Source organism: Ammospiza nelsoni, chromosome 14 (genome assembly GCF_027579445.1).
Source record: "Ammospiza nelsoni isolate bAmmNel1 chromosome 14, bAmmNel1.pri, whole genome shotgun sequence".
NCBI classification, from domain to species: domain Eukaryota; kingdom Metazoa; phylum Chordata; class Aves; order Passeriformes; family Passerellidae; genus Ammospiza; species Ammospiza nelsoni.
In genome coordinates this window covers 9,641,768-9,663,502 of record NC_080646.1, presented here as the reverse complement: position 1 = coordinate 9,663,502, position 21,735 = coordinate 9,641,768, and the positions used below count along the sequence as shown (strand labels likewise).

At 45.3% G+C, this 21,735-nt stretch overlaps 1 protein-coding gene across 1 annotated transcript in view; it reads right to left on the bottom strand.

Moving 5' to 3' along the window:
* HDGFL3 (HDGF like 3) overlaps positions 1-20,873 on the bottom strand; it is a 36,353-nt gene extending 15,480 nt beyond the window's left edge. The window contains exon 1 of the mRNA XM_059482488.1: positions 20,508-20,873. Coding sequence (XP_059338471.1) covers positions 20,508-20,591 — 84 coding nt within the window. The 5' untranslated portion in view covers positions 20,592-20,873. The remainder of the gene's footprint in view (positions 1-20,507) is intronic.
* Positions 20,874-21,735: the final 862 nt, after the last annotated feature.

Below are 21,735 nucleotides of genomic sequence, written 5' to 3'. Positions count from 1 at the left end.
CCTACAGGGCAGCACCAGTGAGCAGGTGAGTGGCCTGGTGCCTGCTCTAAGGCAACTCAGTCTCAACATCAGCATCCTGCCAAACATCACTGCAACCGAGAGCAAAGTGCTGACATAACAGTGCTATACAAAATCTGCTCCTCAGCAGAGGACAGGGGTGCAACCTGCATGTTTCCACTCAGGAGGCCAGACCCACGTGTGCTTTCCTTTTCTCTTCTTGCTGAAGGACCCCTAACACTGAATTCTTATTGATTAATAAGCACCAGATTGTTTTCAAAGGATGTCCTCTTTCACAGTAAAGCATCTGCTTGGCTCCATAGCTTTCAAAGGAGCTTGAGCTTTGGTAAGAATTCAAACCCTTTTGGTCTTTCTGCAAGGACACCCCTTGGGGATGGAGAAACGAGAGCCACATGTGGAACTGTAACATCACAAGACTCCTCTCAGCAGAAGAAATGGATGCCTATCTTTTCAGTCTAACTGGAATATTGTCTGAAGCTGCACCAAAATCTGGAGATCTGAGGGCACTTCCAGAGCATTCCCTGAGGGGTGTGCAAGGTGGGACTCTGGCACACTGGGGTCATGTGTCACCATGCATCCACCTACCAGCACAGTCTGCAGGAGACAATCCGGGATTGTCACAGGGGTCACATGTCTTGTGGGCACAGCAATTACTTCTTTCTTGTACTTAACAAAGATAATGATTTGATAAATAAAAGGGGAATCTATTATTTTAATGCACATAGAAGGAAAATACACGCTGGTGGAGGATGAACACGTGCATTCCCTTTTAGCTCAGCTGTGTGAAAGGAGGAACTGAAACAACATGACAGGATTTTTGGTGTCCTCTTATCATCAGGACTCCAGAGAGGAAATGCTGTTGAAGATGTTGCTTTAGAGCTCATAATTTTCTGACATTAACTATTTGTTTTTTAAGAAAGGTTGCTATTTGCTCACAATTCATTAATTAAATATAGGTATTAGACTTACAAGAATGATAAAAAGACTGCAGGTCAAAACCACTGCAACTCCCTTTCCAAACTGAGAGCAAGTCAGGGAGATGCTGCATGTCTGCAAAACATTTTATGCCTCCTTCAAGATGGAAGCATCCACATGTCAGAGCAAAAAAGGCTTTGCTGGCCGTTCACCAAGAGGAGGGAGAGGTAACACACCTCGACTGTCTGGATGCCACAGCCATCCTCCTCTTTATTGCCACAAGGAAGATGTCCAGATGCCAGAGCCCAGGAAAATGTGGACTGTTTTCACTGAGACAAACAGTGTCTGCTGGGACTGGAGTGCAAATCTCATTTGGCCACTTGAAACACGGCGCCAGCTCTGGGCTGCATTACAGAGCAGCACAGCCCAGTCACTGCCTCAGCCCCCTCTGTCACGCAGCTCACCTGCTCCCCATTTCGTGGCATATTTCTTTATTCATCCAAGTATCCCTTCTGACTATGTATCATCACATGAAACCATAAAAAAGCTTTTCATAGCTTTTGGGAGCTGGCATACACATACAAACACATGCAGCATAAATCTGCACCAAACAGCTCAAGGAGAGACTGTTAATGCTCCCACTCTAACATTTCACTCTGCAGCTGAGGTCAAGACTTTTCCTGCCTCCACTGATATTGCTGTGAGCTCCCCAGCTCTGGGGCTTATGTTGCTAGTGCTATAACAAGGTTGGATATAAAGTGACAGTGTTATCTTAGGGCCACTGAACTCTGTGGCAGAAACTCCAGAGAATTTAGTGAAGGATGAGACCCTCTCTGCCATTAGGAAAGGTCTCTTCCCGTTTTACCTCTTTCACATAAATCCCTGCATTAGAGACTGCGAGAGGAGATCTTTGCCCAGTCTCCCTATTTCCAGTAAAGCCACCTTAGCCCTCTGTGAATGTGGAGTCCCTTCGTGCTTATTTAGCTGCAGAACAACCCCTGCACTCCATGACAATTGCTGTTGTTTTGGTGTAGCTCAAAGCAAACAGTACAAGCAACCATACTGCAATCTCCTGCTGCTGCACTCAGTCACAATTTATTCCCATTCTACAGGATGTTTTGGTTAAATATGCTGCAGATTTGGATCCGATATTTTCCCCCATATCAGCAAGATCAAAGACAGAGACGGGGAGGGAGGGAGAGGAAGAGAGTGAGCGCATGAGCACAAGAGCAAAAAAAGCATCGCTGCCTTGAACCAGGAACAAAAGAGGAAAGAGCACCCATACTAGAACACAGTGTTGTAGTCACAGAAACCTCACTAATGACTAAAGCATTTGTCTATCAGAGAGCCAGACTGCGACTGTGTTTTGCTCCTGGAAGGAAACAGGCAGATTCTCAAGTACCTGCTACAACCTGCAATCAAACACGGCTCCATCCCTGCCTGAAGCAGAGCGGGCTGCAGCTCGCTGCCACAGAAATCAGTGCGAGCAGCGCATGGCGTGCAAATCTGACATGTGCATCAGCAGCACCATGGGCAGCCGCTTCAATTATGGCTAAAATTAAAGCAGGTGGTTTCAGATTTCGAGTTTTATCCCCTCAGCTCCCGTTGCTGTCATCTGCTTAATGAATAACAATTGCTTTCTTTTTGCACAACCTCAGCAGAGCCGCACTGCCCAGCGTTTGTTTGCCAACCGAGCAGCAGAGCTTTAAAGATGTAACTGCGAGGTTTTTTCCAGTAAACAAACGCCAGGCTTCTGGGGTCAAGAACACCGAACAGAAAATTCAGCTCGCTCCTCTCCAACCAGAGCGGGGCTTTATCAAGCCGTGTTGCTAGTGACTACCAACGTGGAGGCAAGAAATCTGTCAGATCCTTACACTGTGCTTTACTGGCTGGGATGGGTGTGCAGCCCGAGTGTTTTGCTCTCGGTGGTGCCGAGCAATCGCTGATTTCTCAGGGAGTGTCCCCGCGGGCTGTCGGGGTGGCTTTGGAGCCCTGGCACCGCAGCGCTCCCTTCCAGGGTTGGGGACGCTGGGGAGCGAGGCTGGGCTGGGCTGGCGCTGCAGGGCAGAGCCCAGCGACAAGGACAACAGCAGCACCGGCACAAATAATCCCCGTGCCTGCCCGTGGGATACCGGAACATGCCCGTGCCATATTCCTGACAGGCTGGGGAGCTCGCTGGGAGCGCTGGTGCAGAGGAGCTGCACCCCCTCCCTGTGCTGAGCTCTGCAGAGCTCCACACTCCCTGCAAGATGGGAACCGTGTCTGTGACACACACGCAGGGACAGCGGCACGGAGCTTTGTCCCTGCGGGCTGGCACAGCGCTCCGGGCACGCTGGTGTCCCTGCAGGGCCGGGAAGGGGCAGCGCTGCCCCAGGGCAGGACGGGCAGCCCAGGGGCATCTCCCTCCGCTGCAGGGGCAGCAGGTGTCCTGTTCCATCCATCGCAAAACCTCCGTGCTGGGGATAAGCAGCCGCTCAGAAGCAGGAGGAATTCCAGTCTATCTTTCCACCAGACCCTGTCCTATTGCTTTCCAGCAGAATTTTACACACACACAAAAACAGGTATTATGCAAAATATCTATCAGTCCCCATTTACAGAAACGAAAACTTTACATCAGCATGCAGGGATGCTTATGTGGGCAGCAAAACCCACAAGATTTCCTTTTATTTTGCAAAAAGGGGGAATAAAAACTGCAGAGCAGTAATCACTGATTGTTTTGAGATAGTGTAAATGCCTTTGATTGGCAAAAGCACACAGAGCCATTGCTGAGATCCACATCTCCCTCTGAAATCCCTGGAGCTGCTGCTGCACAGCAGTGGAGCACAGGCCTATAGCATTTGCTGCAAAGTGGTTCAAATTGCTTATTATTGCCCAACACATGCAAGCAGCTTGATCTTTTGCAGTTAGCTTATTAGCAGAACTCTAGATGGATAAAAGCAATAGTCTTCAAAATCCATTATTAAAATAGGATATTTTGCTTTACTACAACATTTTTATTCCAATGGATTTATTATGCTTTTTAATAGCTAATGCTACTGGGAGTCAGCAGTATAGCAGTATCTTTTCTAAACCATTATTTAAAATACTGTTCTGCAAGATGTAAAATATTAATTTTTTTTTCCCAGAGGATCCTAAAATGTTAAAAAAAAAAGAAAAAAAAATTAAAAATCCAACCTGCTTCAAGCTAAAAACTGTGACTCAAATTCCATAGTGCTTAAATTGAAGAGCAATCCAACTGCAGCTGATTGGAGACTGCTGACTTTTCCTCTCATGTATCAAGACTGATATTTGAAGCAGAGCACTACTCCCCAATGTACATCACATACCTGAACTCCTGGTGTGGAATGCTGGCATATGCACTTTTTCACCCATTAAAAAAAGATAACCCTGCGAAGGGTGAGACTGGAAGCAGAATCCAACTTAATAAGCTGGAATTGCACAGCTACAAAAGTAAAAATTAAAAAAGTCTCTGGGCATGGAAGAGTGCCACCAGCAAAAACAAAAAGCAAAACAAGATTAAAACCAGCAGAGCATACTTCTGAACACTGCTGAAAATGGCTGAAGGGTATCCTGCAGACAGCCAGAAATGACAATATAAAGACATCAATCCTCCCTTTTTTCCCCCTGTGCATGCTCAGGACCTCAACGAGATAGAAGACAATGAAGGGTTAGTTGGAGTCCAAACAATGCTGGTAGCAATGTCTCACTAGGAAAGATCAGCAGTCTTGCAGCTGGGTTCAGCCCCTTTACATCCCTAATTAGCAGCATATTTTTAAGACAGAAAGTTGAAATACACTTTCTGCAGGGCTGCTTTAATCTCCAGTATGAAAATGGGGCCAGAGCTTAGTTCTGCGTGACTGGTGTCTATATGCATGACTTTGTAGATAACTGATCTGTTCATGTGATTCTCTGCACTGCTGGGGCTGCTGGGAGGAAGATGGCAGAGGAGGAGATTTGGGGGATACAAAGACAAGTCCTCTCCTTGCCCCTGGCCTCTGGGATGACCTTGTCCACATGAATCACTGCATCTCCTCCAGCCTCACTTTTATGAATGGGGACTATGGGACTGCTCTTATAAAGCACCTGAGGTCTACTGCCAAAATGAGAGGAATTCCTAATAATGCACACTTCCAGCTCTGCCAGAGCTGCATTTCAGGTTACCCAACTGCAATCCTCCCAGTGAGCACAGCCCAAAGCCAGGCTGCTGCAGAAATGCTCTGTGTTCTCAAATGAAGTGTTTCCTTGCTACTGTGAATGAAGCAATGGTTCTACCACTAGGATTCTGTTTTCCCCAGACTCTTCCCCAAGGAGAGAAAAGGCTGTGATCACACTGTTTTCAGCCTGACTCTTACCTGCAATAACTCAGGGACACGTCAGACAATTTTGCCAAACCAGACAAAAGGAGAAAGGCCAGAGAGATATTAAGTTTCCCCATGTTTTGTGATAAAGAGACTGTCCAACAGAAGATGGGCAGACAAGCAGTCCATATGCTGAGAGACAGCTTGCAATGCAGGCTGAATCAAAACATCAGACACTGGGAAATCCACACAAAAGCAAGCCAGAGAAAAATAAACTTCTTAAGTTTCATGGCTCACAAAATTACTTTTTATTTGTGTATGGGTGGGGAGAGCTCATTTATTTTAAACAAATATTGCCAGCTCTGAGGCATTTAAGATTTACTTTGCTTACCTTTAAGCACAGCGAGGGCTTGCTTCTCTTAATCTGAATTATTCCTCAGATATCAAAATATTGTTTGCAATGTACATCCACCAAAGCAAATCAGAGTGGGCCCACTAACACCTAATGAAAGCAATTTCTGATGACAAAATTTGGTTATCCCATTTGGTTACCATCTTACCACAAATATCTTAGTCTTGAAATATACAAGTGTGAAAGAAATGCACATATAAAATGTGTTTAGAAGACATACAGCAAATAAAAATTAAATAACCAGTCAAGACATCAATAAGTGAGAAATTTCAGGGACAGGACATTTACAAACATTGTATTTCTGTCCTCCTACTCTCTTCTTAAAAACCAAAAAGACATGAAGAGTCATGTAACCTTCTTCCCCAAAGTGTTCAGATAAACCCTGCCACTTTCTGTATCACATCTCTCAGAGTGCATGGATGTATAAGAACACTTCAGACTGAGAAATATTTTTTGGCCTCCCAATATTTACACTAGAATGTTAATACTTCATTGATTGTGTTTGGTTTTAAGGGAGAATGTTATATTCATGAGGCAGGATTTTTTTTTGCCAGTTAACTTGATCAGAACACTTTCAATTAGATGCAGCCGGCCTAGAGCGTTGACATTTGGTCAAACGCTCACAACTGAATTTATACTTGACGCTCATTTGTTCCACCCAAAGCTCCATATTCCACTGTCCAAGCTTTTATTAAAATAAGTGTTGCAAGGCCTTATACTCCTATCAGCACACTTAAAGCCAAAAGGTAAGCAAATTTCCAGAAGACTGCAGTCTCCTAGACTTGGCTGGCTTAATCTACCATTTCTTTTTCAGTATCATTTTCTACCCCAAAAAGTCAGTTGAAAAAATCAGATTTACACAATATTTCTAGGCTGAAGAACACAGAGCTTCCCAAGGAATACACAAAACCTTATGGCATTACAACTTATGGCTAAGATTGTTTTGGGTAAGGAAACGTGGTTGATGGAGAACAGAGCCCTCCAGTTTGTGACAGGGTGGACACACACCTGAGACAAAGAAAAGAACAGTCTCTTTCACTTACTGCAGCCCCTCGCTCCTGCTAGGGGGGTTCAAGCTTGAGACTGGAGATTCCACCATTATCTGGGCTTTTGGGCACAGAAAACCCTCCTGTCTCCTCTGTGACCTGTTTTCTTCCCATCACTTGCAGCTAAGGGGGGTAACATCAGGGGCCTGAAATACTCCTTGCCACTGAACAAGTGCCTCATACAGAAAATGCTTACTGTTACCTGGGAATAGAACACAAAATCTTGATCCCTTGAAAACACAGAGCATTTTTAGTATCCTGCAACCCTCTGATGTTCAGGTGCAGCAGCTGAGATGGGACTATGAGTGTCCCACCAGCCCTCCAGAGGGAATGGAGCCGCAGCCAAGCCAAGACGTATTTGTCTGCATTATGCCACTCTGTGGACTCACAGAACATAAAACCTCACAGCCTCAATGTGTCCCACCAGAACACCTATTTACAGGATTTCAGAACTCCTTCAAACACCAAGCTGTGTTTGCTGGGATGTGAGCTGATGTACCTGTTAGGCACAGACAGCCTGCACCAGCTGTGGAACATCTGCAGGCACCAGGGCTGCCACAGTGGCACTGCCACAATCACAGCCCCCAGGGGCAGCTCTCACCTGCTCGTGGCGCGTGGCACAGGCCTCACATCACACTCTGGGGCTCTGGATAGGTCTGAGCACTCACATCACTGGCACAGTTGTTTTGCTGTGATGCAAGCGCCACGTAAAAAGCAACAATGTGCACGCAGGCTGGGGGAAATGAGAAGCAATGAAATCTAATTGCAAAGGCAATGAAATGGAGTGATTTGTAGTAATTCTGCAAAGGCAGGTTTTTCTGTTTGCTCTGCTGCCAAACTGCAAACTCGTACCTGCAGGAGGGCTCAGGGTCTCTGAAAGCTCTGGTTGCTCTAAACCTCACAACTGGCTGTAGTTAATTGTTTCCTTTACTCACCCAGCCTCAGCCACCCTCTAAGGCACAAAACAAGCCATTAAACACCCAAACTATTTTGCGACAATGGAGCTTTTGCCCATGTCAACTGGGTTGCTAAAACCATGGAATGAAAAAAGATCCATGGAGTCACTGTGCAGCACTTGGACCCAGCTTTGGTATTTTTACTGGGTTTGCTCTCAGTCTGTGCTCGTATTTCCAGGAGTTGCCATTGGGGTGCCAAATACCTCCTTTGCAAAGTCCCCCAGTCTGGGTTAAACTCTTAGGAATTTTAATCCCCCTGCCTAAAGAGACTCAGGAACAAGTTTTTCCAAATCAAATCATACCACTCCCCACTTGCCCATTTTATTGCTTCCAAAATCTCAGAATGAGAGTTTTCATTTAGTTTTGACTCTAAATATAATGCTGCTGAAATTTACTTAGATAGTCCCTAAAAGAATAACAACTTTATTTATTAATTTTCCCAGCCCTCCAAAACTCAAGCAGCAGCTTACAGGAATGAAACTATATTAAAGTATGCAAGGCACTCCATTATGTACTGTACACCTATGAACTTAGATCCTAATTACTAAACCATGTTAGAAAAAATAGCTCAAATCAAATAATGAAAACATGAAAGATAAAAAGATGTATTTTTAGAAATATAAGTGGCATTAATGTCAGAGACAAGATGAATACATCAACATGGTGGTGACCAGATTTGCAGGGGAGCAGCCCATCATTATAAAGAAAAAATTTACATCAAAACCACTAAATAGGAGTTTTAAGCATGTAAGTACTCTCAATTCACATGGATTAATAATGGGCTTGAAGTTGCCTATATGTTTATATTTGTGTAGGATCAAGAGTTACTGCTTAATATCCATTGTTTCTATCCAGCATGTTAAGCTGAATAGATGTACAAAGTATGTGTCAGTATTTTGTTTTATTCTCAAAGAACCTCTCAGAAAACAGTGTTGCCAAGAACACAAGTTACCTACAAAACCCAATAACTCAGGTGCAGTTATGTCACAAAGTTTACTCCAGAATCTGCTTTCCTCCTCTGATTTTCTCTGACTTTCCATCTCTCCACCTTCTGCCCATCACTGTTTCTCATTTCTATCCCAGAATGGGAGAGGTAACCAGAAGATTAATTTTAAGGATCTAGCTTGTCAAGGAACAAATTACATGTGTGGAACTGTACTATTTCCCACATACATTAATATTAAATTTTTAAAACCTATGAATCAGGGATGGCATCCATACTAAGCATGTTTTAAATCAGGTTGCTATTTTGTTTTAAAAAGCAGCTATGAAGAAACAGCATATTATTCTAACTCATGTTGTGCAAATAAATGGAAAAGGCAATTACAAATAAAAGAGGACTTGGTTAGTGGTACATTTATCTGGAACTAGGAAGGGCATTAGGGAACACTGCACATACAGATTTATACTGGGATCCAGACAGAGTGTTTATACAGACCTCATACAAATCAAGAATATCCAACCAAAAGCCTTTCTGTCAGTATTGAAAATTTTAATTCTGTCACTTGCCTTTAGTTTTTATTGCACTGGTGATGACACATGATGTGTCCAAACCACACTCCACAACCACAGTGTTTTAGCTCACACTGCTTCTACCTGTCAAGATCCCCAGTTCAGCCTCACAAGCAGCATTCAGGATGGCATCATTTTCCATAAATCTGCCTTGGTACCAACCCTGACACCCCTGTCATTACTGCAGGTCACTGCCTGGCTGACATTTGACAAACAAGCAAACTAACACCATTATCCAGTAGCAAACGTTTCAGAAAAAGCAAAAGCTTCTCATTAAAAAATTGTTCCACTTGCTCCCACATCTGCTAAAGAAAGCTGGCATTTCTTCTGAACATATTGCCACTAAAATCTTTATTATTACGGCCTTCTAGAAAGTTAACAGCTAGAGGCTTGATCCTGCAAGCACAGCTGGGCATACAGTTTGGCAGCATAAACAAAGCCATTGTCTTTGTATGATCAGATCCCATCCAGCACAATAACATGGCAATTATATACACAGGTGAATCCATTCATTTGTGAGGCAGGAGATGGCATAAAGCATCCTCTAAAAGATAAGGAGCAAACATTCACAGCATTTTAATGCTGAAGAGCCCCATCTGACAAATGGGTTTTCTCTAATGTTTTCATCTTTTAACAAGGAGTTCTTGTCATTTTACCAGAAGTGCCAATTGAAAAAATCTGTTCACAAAACTGACCCACTACCTTACAAACATTAAAAAGCTCCAAAGCAGAGTCACACAAATAAGTGCAAATAAAACAAAATATTATCAGATAAAGCAAACTTACTACTTTGCAGACATTAAAATTCTAACCATGAGCCTTAATAGCTTTATGCTACCTTCTTCTACAAGCTTTGATAGAAATACTGACTGTGACAAGGGAAAATAAAATTTGCACAAGAGGAAGATTTTGAAAAAGAACTTCTGATAAAAAACAGTAGAAGGGGTACCTGCACATATGCAAGTCACCTGATCCAGACACCATATGAAAAGAATTATCTTTTGAGTTTGCTGCACCAATAATATCTTTCAAAAGTCCTGGTATCTGGAGAGACACTGCAGTAAGGAATGTCGGATTTTATTTTTTCTTTTTTTAAGATGAACGTCTGCCTTCTCCCTTAGGCTGTGGTCCTACTTTATGTTTCTACAGGCATGTCAGCACACATGTAAGCAGTTTTACTGAAATCAAGGAATCTTTATGCAGTCAAACTCATTCTCTGCCTGTGGGACATGGTCTTTAGAGAGCAAACTACTGGGATAAGGTCTCATCTTCCTTCTGCAATTCCATAACACCCAGGACAGCCATGCAGTGGATCGGGGCAGGGCAACTAACACATGAAATTCCCCAGCCCTGTCCTACTGGGGGATAATGAAATACAGCAGCAAGAGTATGTGCTAAGAACACAGGAACCTCAATTCTGCAAATGAATGAACGCTACTTAATTGGATGCCAGGTAATAGAGTCTGAAGAATTCCTTACAGAAATACAAATTTACACTGGCTCAGATGGAAACTATGACATCTGGGCTGAAAACCAACAAGCAACTAATTAGTTCAAGAAAAAGATGACAAAAACACGCCACTACAGTAGGACACAGTGCCTGGCATGAGATGCCTCGTTTAGGTGTATTTCTTGCCAGGATCTGCCTCCCTCAGCTCCTTTTTCCAGGTTCTGGAAGTGGCATTTGGGACAGCAAGGTGGGAACCTTTGCAAACATTCAAAGATAGGCTCGTAGGTGTGCAGTCAGTTCCCTTCACCCAGGGATTGTAAACCCAGTGACAACTGACTCACAGCCCTGGCTCTGTGAGAAATACGAGCTGCACGTAAACTGAAATTCAGTCTGCACAGGGAAAAACACAACACAGCTGGGAAAAAGGATTGGCAGTGTCAGAGAGAGAAAGCTGGAAGCAGCAATACTACAGGAAGCCAATAGTGGACCACAAGTTACATTTGAATAACCAGTGTGCTGCAAAGGTCAAGGCACTCTGCAGCAATCCCATATACAAACACACATCCTGCCAGCGTGGGCAGAGCCCCACAGAGTGAAACTGCACCTGGGAGAATGGTCCAGCCCTGGTGCAGGACATGGATGGACAGCCTGGAACATGTTAAATGAACCTAAGAGAAATACACAGATGCTTAGGGCAATGCATACACCAAAAACATTCAGTGGGGCTGGTGGGATTGATTGAGTGTTCAGAGGTAGGAAAGCGAAAAGCAAAACTCAAGAGGAGGAAGGAGACAAATCTCCTTTTGAGGTTCAGTGCTCTGCTTTCTGGCACCCCCTTATGCTGCTGTGCCAGGACAGACAACTCATGGCACAAGTGAGTCCAAACCCTGCTCCATGTCCCACCCCACAGTGCCACAGAAAAGGTGAACTCTAAGTGCCCTACATCCAAGCATCTCCCAGAGGATTAAGCAGAAGAGGAGCAGCAGGAGCTGCCTCCTGGTTAACAAACAACGGGTCAGAGCCTGGGGTAACAGTCAGGGATGGAGAGCTGGATTCTTGTTTTCTACATGTGGAAGAGATTCCAGATGATGAAGGTACACTGTCCTCCAAGAATTAAAAGAAAGGGCTGACAGTAACCCACAGGTGTGAATGCTGTAAAGTATAGTTTTGTGAAGCTGAAGAGAAACTAGCAAAAAAGAGCTGCTTGGTTCCAATGACTTTGTATGCAAAACACATCAGCAGATCAAGGAAATGGCAGCAACTCCAGAATTGTTCTTTGCAACTATAGCTTTTGCTCCTCTCTTTGCACTTTCCTGCTTCTCCCACCTGGATTGCATCTCCAGACTGATGCCACATCTCTGTAAGGTCACTCCCTGTGTTATTATTAAGTTTCAATATGTACTTATATTTAGTACATTCAGTAATCCAGTCTGATATGGGATTGATTCCCAGAAATGGTTTGCATTATTGTGCAATTGTATCTTGAGCTCTCCCAGACTTAGAATTTCTTCTGCCTTTGGTGTAGTTTGACTCTTTGTATTTTAAGTGGCTTCATAGGTAGGTGCCTTCCAAGGCCAAGGAGGACAAAGTTCCTGACTCTAAAGGCTGACACTGTTTCCTAGCTGACATCAGTGACACCACAGTGACATCTGTAAGGTCCCTACAGCCTGGAATTTTTTCCTTCCTCCCTGGCCCTACTTACTCTGCTGCATGTAGGATGTTTTGTTAACTGATGATCTTAAGGAAATTCTTTGGTAAATGATATTCCTTGCCCTGTTTTTCCTCTTTTGTTATATGATGTCTTCTATTCAAGCAGCCAAACCAGAGCTGGCAAACAGCCTCTCTCTAGGTTTTCTACACATTGCTGCAAGGCAAAATAAACAGTTGTTTCCAGTTTGCATTGTCAGGGCTACAGATGTATGCTAATTAACCTTTCAATCTGCCGATGGAAAGCTGAAAGAGATTTAAATGTACTTTTCTAAGGCAGAGACCAAAGTCTGTGGACACCTGGCCCAGAGCAGAGCACGTCATGTCCTCCCTTTATGTTGACTCTGAAGGCATTTTCAGATTTCAGCAGAGCTTTACTAAAGGCCAGGAGGCAGAGATCAAATCCTTCTGAAATTCAAGGACATTACGTGTCTTTCTGGAGAAACACTGATGCCAAGGATAATATTTGAGTTGACCTGAGACCACTTGAAGGATGGGGAACTTCAGACAGGAACTCCTTCATAACATGGGAAGTTCATTGTTTTGTTAAGATGCTGCAGTATTGACTCAAATTTCTTACCCTCCTTTTGTTTTCTACAACCAAAAACCCACAAACAAACAAAACCAATCCCCAAAGCCAGGTCTCATACACCCTTCAGGCAAAAGTATTATCAAGCCTCTCATGTCAAACAGTCTGAGCAGAAGAAAGGAAAACGAAATGAATCTGCAGTTTATATCCAATTTCAGTATCAGGTTTAGAACTGGCTGCTACACAAATGAATGAAACAATCTCAGATGTGCAAAGCCAGTACTGCAGAGACCTTCCCAAGAGGAGGAAGCGAGGATCTGTTTCCTTCTTTAAGTTTTAAAAGCTTTACCTCATGATACCGCCTTGTTTGCCAAATATTTCTTGGAATCTCTCAAATAATGGTTCATTCTCACTGCTCCATTGTGCTTCAGCCAAACCACTGGCTGCTGCTGCCTCTGCTGGAGCCCAGAGCCAGCTGATGCCCTGCCCGTGTGCTCCTCCTGTGCTCTCACATCTGCTCCTTTCCAGGGCAGCCTGTGCCCAGGGCAGGTGTGGCTGCACACACACTGACACATCCTGGGAGCCGGGATCTGAGATGGTGGCACGGGGGCAGCCTTGGAAAGTGCCAGGGTGCCTAAAGAAACAGCACAGTGCTGATGTTCAGCTAACTCCTAACCTAATCTCCTCAATCTCCTCCTAATCTCCACAGCCTGCTCCTGCCTGCTCCACACAGACTCCTTCCCAGTGTTTGTTGCTGTATTTACCACTCAAACTGCAGCCTCATTCTCCCTTATGCCTCTCAAGTACACAGTGGAAAGGTTTTTACAGCTCAGGCACCACCATTTGGAACAGTTAAAATGCCCAGCCTCTCCCCATTGTTATCCCTTCTCCAGCATTATGAGGAAGTCTTTTCATCTCTCCTCAAATGACAATTGTATATACTTACTGTCAGCAATCACTTGCTTACAAGATTTTTATTACCCTAAATGCAGGAAGACTTGTTAATGTGTTATTATGACAGGAAAATCAGGAAATGAAGAGTTAAGGCTGAAAACTCTGTCTTCATTTTGCTGCCTACAAAAAATTCATTCCAGTTGGGAATCCTAAAAGGTTCTTTACCTAATAAAAAAAGAGATCTGTCATTTAATGCGGAGAAACTAATATTTCTCCTATCTTTTTGTAGAAGCAACATACAGATTGACTTGACAGGCTACAGGTTTCACTGGAAGGGGCACTGTTCCATCATCCAAAATACATATCCAATGATTTCCATGAGATCAGTTGATAAAAATTATTCAGTGGCTCCAAAGTAATAAGGAAAAGAATCTAACAAAAAATCTGTAGAGTATGGGTATGAAAAAATTTTTGCTTATTGCTTCAAAACTTCTGAGACAACTGTTAGCTTCATTTGGACTCAAAATTGTGACACTGGAGGAGAAGATGTATCCATCTATTGTCATCTACACAAAAAGATCAGACTTGCACATTTGGGGCTAATTATTTAAACTAATTAAAGAGGGAAAAAAACAGCAGAGAGATTTAAAGAACTGAATTTTAAAGATGTTTTCCCTTATATCCCTGCTGTGCTAACAACAAACATGGAACATCTTGGCCCCAAAATGATTTGTTTCCCAAACAAGAGCAAAGGTTTTATTGTAAGATATGGTTCAACTTCATGTATAAAAATTATGACATTTTATGCTACAATCCTCAGATGAAATCTTTTTAATTCAGACTTCAAAGTGATTGCAGGAGGACAGAAAAAGACCATCAGCTACTTAAGTTCCCTACTTTCCAAACAGTAGGACAATTAATACTTCACTCCTTGTTACTTTTGTTTCAGGAAATGAAGGACTCATTACTCAATGAACTGATTAGGTCACTGAAAATGCATTCACCTGTACTCCAGGACATGACCAGGTATCTGCAAATAAGTTTAAATGCTGTCTAAGCAACATGTGTCAAGGTGGCGCAGAAGAATTAGAAAGTCCAAACAATTCCATAAAGGACTCATTGCCCCAAATGTACTCCTCTCCCATGCACCAGAGCAGAACTCATGGAAGTGCTGCCTGAAGAAGCCACAACCTCACCATCAGTTCCCAGGATAAGCCAACCTGTGCAGTGATCAGCAAATCTGTCTCATCTCAGAAAGGAACAAACAGAGACCTGCCAGGAAAAATTGCTCGCAGATCTCCAAGGACTGATGTATGGTGAGGTACATAATTAAAGAGGGAGAGAGGCTGAAGAAGCTCTGAGCTGGTAAAGGAAAAGTCACAGGGGACTCATATTTAGTAACATGGCAAAAGTGAGATCATAAACCAGAGCAACCAAAAGGGGGAAAGGAGAAAAGCACATGGCGCAGGACTGGACAGGTCCCAAGTGGCCAAGGAGAAAAGCTCAAAAGACTGCAGACCAAGTTTTGGCAGAAAAACACAGAGAAAGATCTGTTGTCTATTTTGATGGACCCTTTGAAGTTTTCTGGATCTAATCTGATTTTTGTCTGTCATTCTTTGCCAAAAAAGATAAACCCTGCCAGGGAAAAACCCACCTTCCCTTATTCTTGTATTAATAAAAAAACAAATGGTCTGTTTTAAATATCAAACACTTAAAACACAGAACCTTTCTTCTATGATGTGTTGGAGAGTTCAATATTTGCAAGCTGTCATACTGGCCATTATAACAGACCAAAGTTGTTTCTGTACCTTGTACTTTATAAAATGATGTCAGAATATAAGCCTTGGTCCTATTTCTACAACTGCACCAAAATCAACCCTCTGGCTCCATCCACACTTCACTGAACTGGATGACAGAGGCTTATTTACTAAAATTTCTGCATAGGGGTGTCCAAAATATATTTTTGAAAATTTTTTTTGCTGATACTGAAAGTCTTCTGTTACTCTGTAGTAGCCATTTCTTTTAACAGTGTCTATCATTATATTACATTATGATACCACAGTGTTATGAGCCTTTCTAGGCTGTCATCTAACACAGTCTTTAGGCAGAAGCTTACCTTTAAACCTTTTCCTTGAATGATTTCAGTTCATACTTTGAGGTGCCTTACTTTCATGCCTTGTTGGAGGGGGGACACAGTCAACAATACTGAAAACACTGAGCTGAAAACTCCCATGTAATCACTACATTATGATGGCTCAGCCTGCCACTGACACTAGTTCCCATTAAAATGACAGCATTTACTATGTATTACTCTAAGCAATATACTGAACATTTCACATCCATTTGCAACTAATACATTGAAGTGCCCCAAATCCCATCCTGCCATTGCTACTGGCAGATGTTTTTTCACAGTGGCATTCATAAGAGTGGCATTCATTCATTGTTAGCTAAGTAGCAAATCTGGAGTTAGAGTACATGTTAATTCAGAGTAGCAATAAAGGAACTGGACAAGACAAACAGGGAATGGGAACTTCCAGCAAATGGGAACTTCACCCCAACAAGATGGCAAATACACCTTCATAATGGTGTAACACCAACATTTTAAAGGCTGTGTTCTCCTCCCAGCACAATATTCTAAACAGCTTTAAACATCCCTTATTTATAATAAAATCCATTTTATTTACATTAAAATACATTGTCTTACCTGCTTGGGTCTCTTATATCATCCCAAATAAACTTTGCCATTCATACACAAACTCCTGCTTCTTATCCAAATACAGTTCTTGTCTCCCCAGCTGCACAATCCTAGCCTTCTGTTCAATAATGGCACCAGCCATTTATTTGGGCATGTTCTTATTTTATTGAGGTCATTCCAGACTTTTTCTCTGCTCTCTACAGTTGCATTAACAGCTTCCTTCCTATTTTTAAATCAGTAGCTAATTTCAGCAACTAAGTGCCTATTGTTTCTTCAGGGTCACTCATAAAACAAACACCATTATTGATCTTTCTGAATCTACCACTAGTTTTCCCTTTTATCTCATCTGAGTGACTATTCAAGGGGCAAATTCTCAATAAACCAGGACATTTATCCTAGATAAACTAGGGTATCTGAAGGAAGAGGTTTTTCTGTATATGTGTGCTAATACAGCTCCTATCACAGCAGCATCAAAGAAACTCATAAACCCTTAGGGATTTTGTCTCCACAACACCTTTTTAAGGGGACAAGAGTTGTTAACTGTCTTTTACAAACAAGGAAGTAAGATACAGGGAGATTTAGTGCTTCAAAGGCAAAGGCCACTCATCAAATGTACAACAAATTAAATTCTTATTTTCTACATTTTAACCGCAATGATATCTTCCCTCTATTTTTGCATGCTCTCTGGATACACAATTGCTTACTTGTTGGATTGACGACCTGGCCAGTTTATATTTATCCTGCATTTTTGATGAGCATCTGAAGACAACAGACATCACAGACAAACATAAAAACCACATTAACCAAACTGTATTTCCTTTACCATTATTATTGAACTTCAATACAATTCTAAACAGATTTGTTGTCTTTCAGTGAAGCTAAAGGAAATTTTGGCTTGGCACAAGAAAATGTGATACCAAAAAGCAAAGCAGCCCTTCCAGGTAATAAGACCTAAGTGATCTCTTTCAGCCATCAGATATCTGGCCATTATTCTTTTGGCCAAGTGTGGCAAATCCAGTCCTTCTCAAATGAATTCTAGACCAACCTACAAAGAAATGTTAAATGCAGCTCGACTGCTGGAGCACTCCATCAGTTATAAGACACAATTTTCCAATGGCTCTCTGGCATTTCATCACTATTTTGCCACTTTCTGCATCTCTTTTCTCTCTTTACTCATAGGGATGGTTTGTCAGGCTTGTTTTTACTGATCACTAGATCAACAGAGCTCCAAAGAGAGGGGTGGGAATTGAGGCAGGGATTGAGAGGGCTGCCTGTGCTGGGTTTGTCTGCAGTGCTGAGCCCACAGGGAGAGACAGGAGTCACTGAGCTGGGACAGGTCTGCATTCTGCTTCTGGAGCCTCTGGGATCCAAGGAACCTCCTCTGCACAACACCACCCATGTGCACAGAAATACATGGCTGACTCTGAGCCAGGCCAGTTATGTCTGTGTTTCATTAAGGGGCAGGCAGATCACTTCTGTCCTGCTCCAACACTTCACAGGTTTATTAAACACAGTTTAAGAAGTTTGTCCCTAGACAGGAAATTCATGCCAAAGGTCTCACTGGTGCCAAACACCACTTGGTAGGGGCAATAACACTGCCATTTAAATGTATTGTTACTCATATTACTGAAGCTACTATATTAGCATGAAATATAGAAGTTTTTATGAGAATACAAAGATCAAACATGCTAATTGAATAATGAAGAGAGAAGTAGCTAGTGACCACTCAAGGATCTGGAAGCAAGTGAATCCCCTGGATAAAAGACATTCAGTTAATCAGAAGTTGCATTCTCAACTCAAATATTTATTTGCTTCCTATTTGTATGCCATAAGGTTTTCTGAGAAGCAAAATAAAGACAAATGTTCTCACTAGGTTTTGCCTTCATGGAAGAAAGTGTGCATCAGGCAAAACTTGGCAACCAAGATGATGAAAAGTCCTAGCAAGGATGGCATGAACTGTAATTTTAACAAGGTTCAGGCAGATATCAGCCTGCGTACCATGAAGTTGTATATTATGGCATCACAAGCCACAGGAGCACATTCTGCACACACTCTGCTGAACTAACACCCAGCACTAATGCTCCCCTCTCCTGACAGCTCTCTTCCTACCTGGTGGTAGACTCTGGGCTCTCTGCAGGTTCTGCCTCTACTTGCTAAGTCATGTTATAACTAGAGACTGCTTTGTCTTCACTTGAACTTTACATCCTGTTACTCTGCACAAAGGAAGTGAGTTATGTGAACAGCACACCTATTTTTTCCTAGTCAAGATCTACTTTGTTGGATATTATTGCCATTCAGGTGCCTATTCAGTGAGCCAGTCAAAAGCTATGATCAGCTGCATAGCATAAATGATTTTTTGAAAGGAAAGAAAATGCCATTAAAACAAAAGGCCCTGTTCTGCTTCTGAGTAAACAAATGGGAGTTTTACAAAGGCTCAAAAAGGAAAGGGATTAACATGCTTCAACGTGGTAATGGTCTCAACTGTTCACATTAAAATTTTCACAGTAAATTAAACCATGACAGAGGTAGGAAAGAAGTCAATTTTCAGTGGCTCATGCTGTTCTGCTGACATAAATTGCCATTTTTTAGGTAGTATATCCACCAACCTGTATAATGATAGAATTACAAAACCACAACCCGTTGTTGATTATGTTCGGCCTTTTGCATGCTAATTTTAGCCTGCTCTGCCAAAATAATTGCATGCACCACCTCATTACCAGGCTTCTGGATATTTAGAACCCTGTCGCTATTCTTTTTTTACCGACCTTTGCTTAAGCCTGCTGTGTTGGCCTTCCCTCCTTGTACAGTGTCTGCTGCTCAACACCACTTCTGCTTCCCACTTCTGCCCAGGACACCTTCCCAGCACTTACACCCATCCTTTTCCAGGGCTGTCTTGCCAAGGCTAATGCTAAATGTCAGTCCATCTCTACCCTGCTCATCCATGTTTCCCTGCAGGTTGCACACAACTCTTCACTATCCTCATGCTCTTTACAGTCCATAAAGAACAACAACTTTCCTTGACTAGGAAATGGCATGAAGCACTCCCCAGTCATCCCAGCAAGGCCGGGGAAGACAAGTAAACACAGACTCACTGGTTGATGCCGGCCAAGAGTTCCCACAACACGTGTTACTTAGTGAGTTTACACAACAGTGACCAAAGAGGAGGGAAAGGACAGGCCATGTAAGTGTGCCAGCACCAGACCCCCCACGGAAAGCTCTGCCCTTCGTTATTGTAGCAGCACCAGAAATGGATGTTCAAGTACAATCAGCGCTTATCTGACCGTCAAATGACCACGGTGCCTTTGCATCTCAGTTGCATCACGGCAGTGTAAAACAAAAAATGACAAAGGCCTATGAAAGAAAGTCAACCCAGTAAAGGGCAAGGTGCGGCGGGAGGTGTGGCAGACCCCAAAAGCCCGGGTGCAGTGGGGCGGCTGCTACAGAGCCAGACCCGATTCCCCTGCCCAAAGCTCCCCGGGCCGGGCTGATCCCGCAGCCCCGGGACACGCACAGCCTGGCCCCGGGCCTCGCCCCCTGCAGAGCTGTCCCTGCCCCGGGCCGTGTCCCTTCCCGCAGCTGCCCGGGCCCGGCCCGCAGCGCTGTCCCGGCCGGTGCTGGGCCCCGGGGCCGCGGGGCGGCGGCCGCCCTGCCCTGCCCGGGCCGCGGGGGGCGGCGGGGGCCCCTCTGTGTCCCGGGGGAGCCGCGGGCCGGGGCGAGGGAGGGCGCATAATAAACAGCATCGTTTTCATGCAGGCAGGGCTGCCGGCTCCCCAAGCCTCCTCCCCGCGATAACAACCCAGGTACAGCCCGCGCTCGCCCCCCTCCCTCCCCCTTCCTCCTCCTCCTCCTCCACCTCCTCCTCCTCCTCCTCCTCCCGGGGGGCCGGGGAGAAATCTACAGATCAAAGAAAAGATGCACAATAATAGCGGGGTGGGCTCGCACCGCGGCCCCCCGTCCGGCGGGGCCGGAGCCGGGGCCTCCGGCGGCTCCTGGCCGCGGCCCGGCCGCTGCCCGCCCGGCCGCGGGGCGATGGGGGCGGCGGCGCGGGGCCGGGCGCCCCCGCCGCGGTACTCACCCGGGCCGGCCAGTGCGGGTACCCCTTCATTTTGGCGAACACCAGGTCTCCAGCCTTGTATTCTCGGGGCCGCGGACGAGCCATCGGGAGCCGCCGCGGGAGCCGCCGTGTGTCCCCCCGCCCTCCCGCTCGCCGCCCCGGGGGCAGCCGGGCGAGCCCCCGCGGGGTGCGATGCGCCCGGGCACGGGGCGCAGCCGGGAGCGGGGCCGGGCCCGCGGGCGATCCCCGATCTCTCCGGCGGCGGCGGCGGCGGCGGCAGGAGGAGATGGGGTGTGTGTGTGTGTGTGAGTGTGTGTGCGTGTGTCTGTGTGTGTGAGTGTGTACGCGGGGGAGGGGGAGGCCTTGGACACAACCCCAGCAGCCCCCGGTACCAGGGAGCGGGCTGGCCGGGCGGGGGCGGCCGGGGAGCCCTCGCCCCGCGGCGGCGGCGGGCGCGGCGCTGCCCGCGGCCCCCCCGTGCGCGCTGGGCTACGCCGCCCGCGCCGCCCGCTCCATCCCCGCCGCAGCCGCCGCGGCCCCGGGAATATGGAGCCGTCTCCGACGAATTACTCCTCGGGCAGCGACCGAAAACAGGATCTTCTTATCCCCCCCCACCCCGCCCGCGCCTCCCCCCGCGCTTTCCCTTCCTGTTATTTTCTAGGTACACAGATCGGTTTCTATGAAAATAGGAGAGCAGAGAGCGCTCCAGTCCCGCCCGGCCCTCCCTTCCCCGCTGAAGCATGACACGGTTCTTTATGCGCGCCCGACATGGAGGCAGGGCGGCGAGGAGAAGCCGGCCGGGGCTGGCGGCAGCGCTCCCGCTTCCCCCGGCCAAAGGCGCCCGGCCCTTGGGCCTGGCAGTGCCCTGGCCCCGCTGTCACGGAGGCCCAGGCCCAGCACGGACCGGCCCCTCCGGGTACCTGCACACCCATCCTGAGCCCTCCCCATGCCAAGCAGCCTGAGCACACCCTAGGCAACGGCCTGGCTCCTCAGCACAAGGTTGTCCCAATTTCTGTACCCAGCCTGTCCTCCACTTGCCTTCTCGGCTTGAAACTAAAACCCACATCCACCAAGCCATGGACCTTGGAGCTGCACAATGGTGATGTCCCCTCACAGGGTGTTTTGGATCTCTGCTTGCCAGGTGATGCTGGTTTTTCCCCGTGGAAGGGAAGCCCTGGTAACTCACAAATCCCAGATATTGCTGCTTTTACCATAATGTTATCAGTTCAGCTGTAATGTTCAAACATCA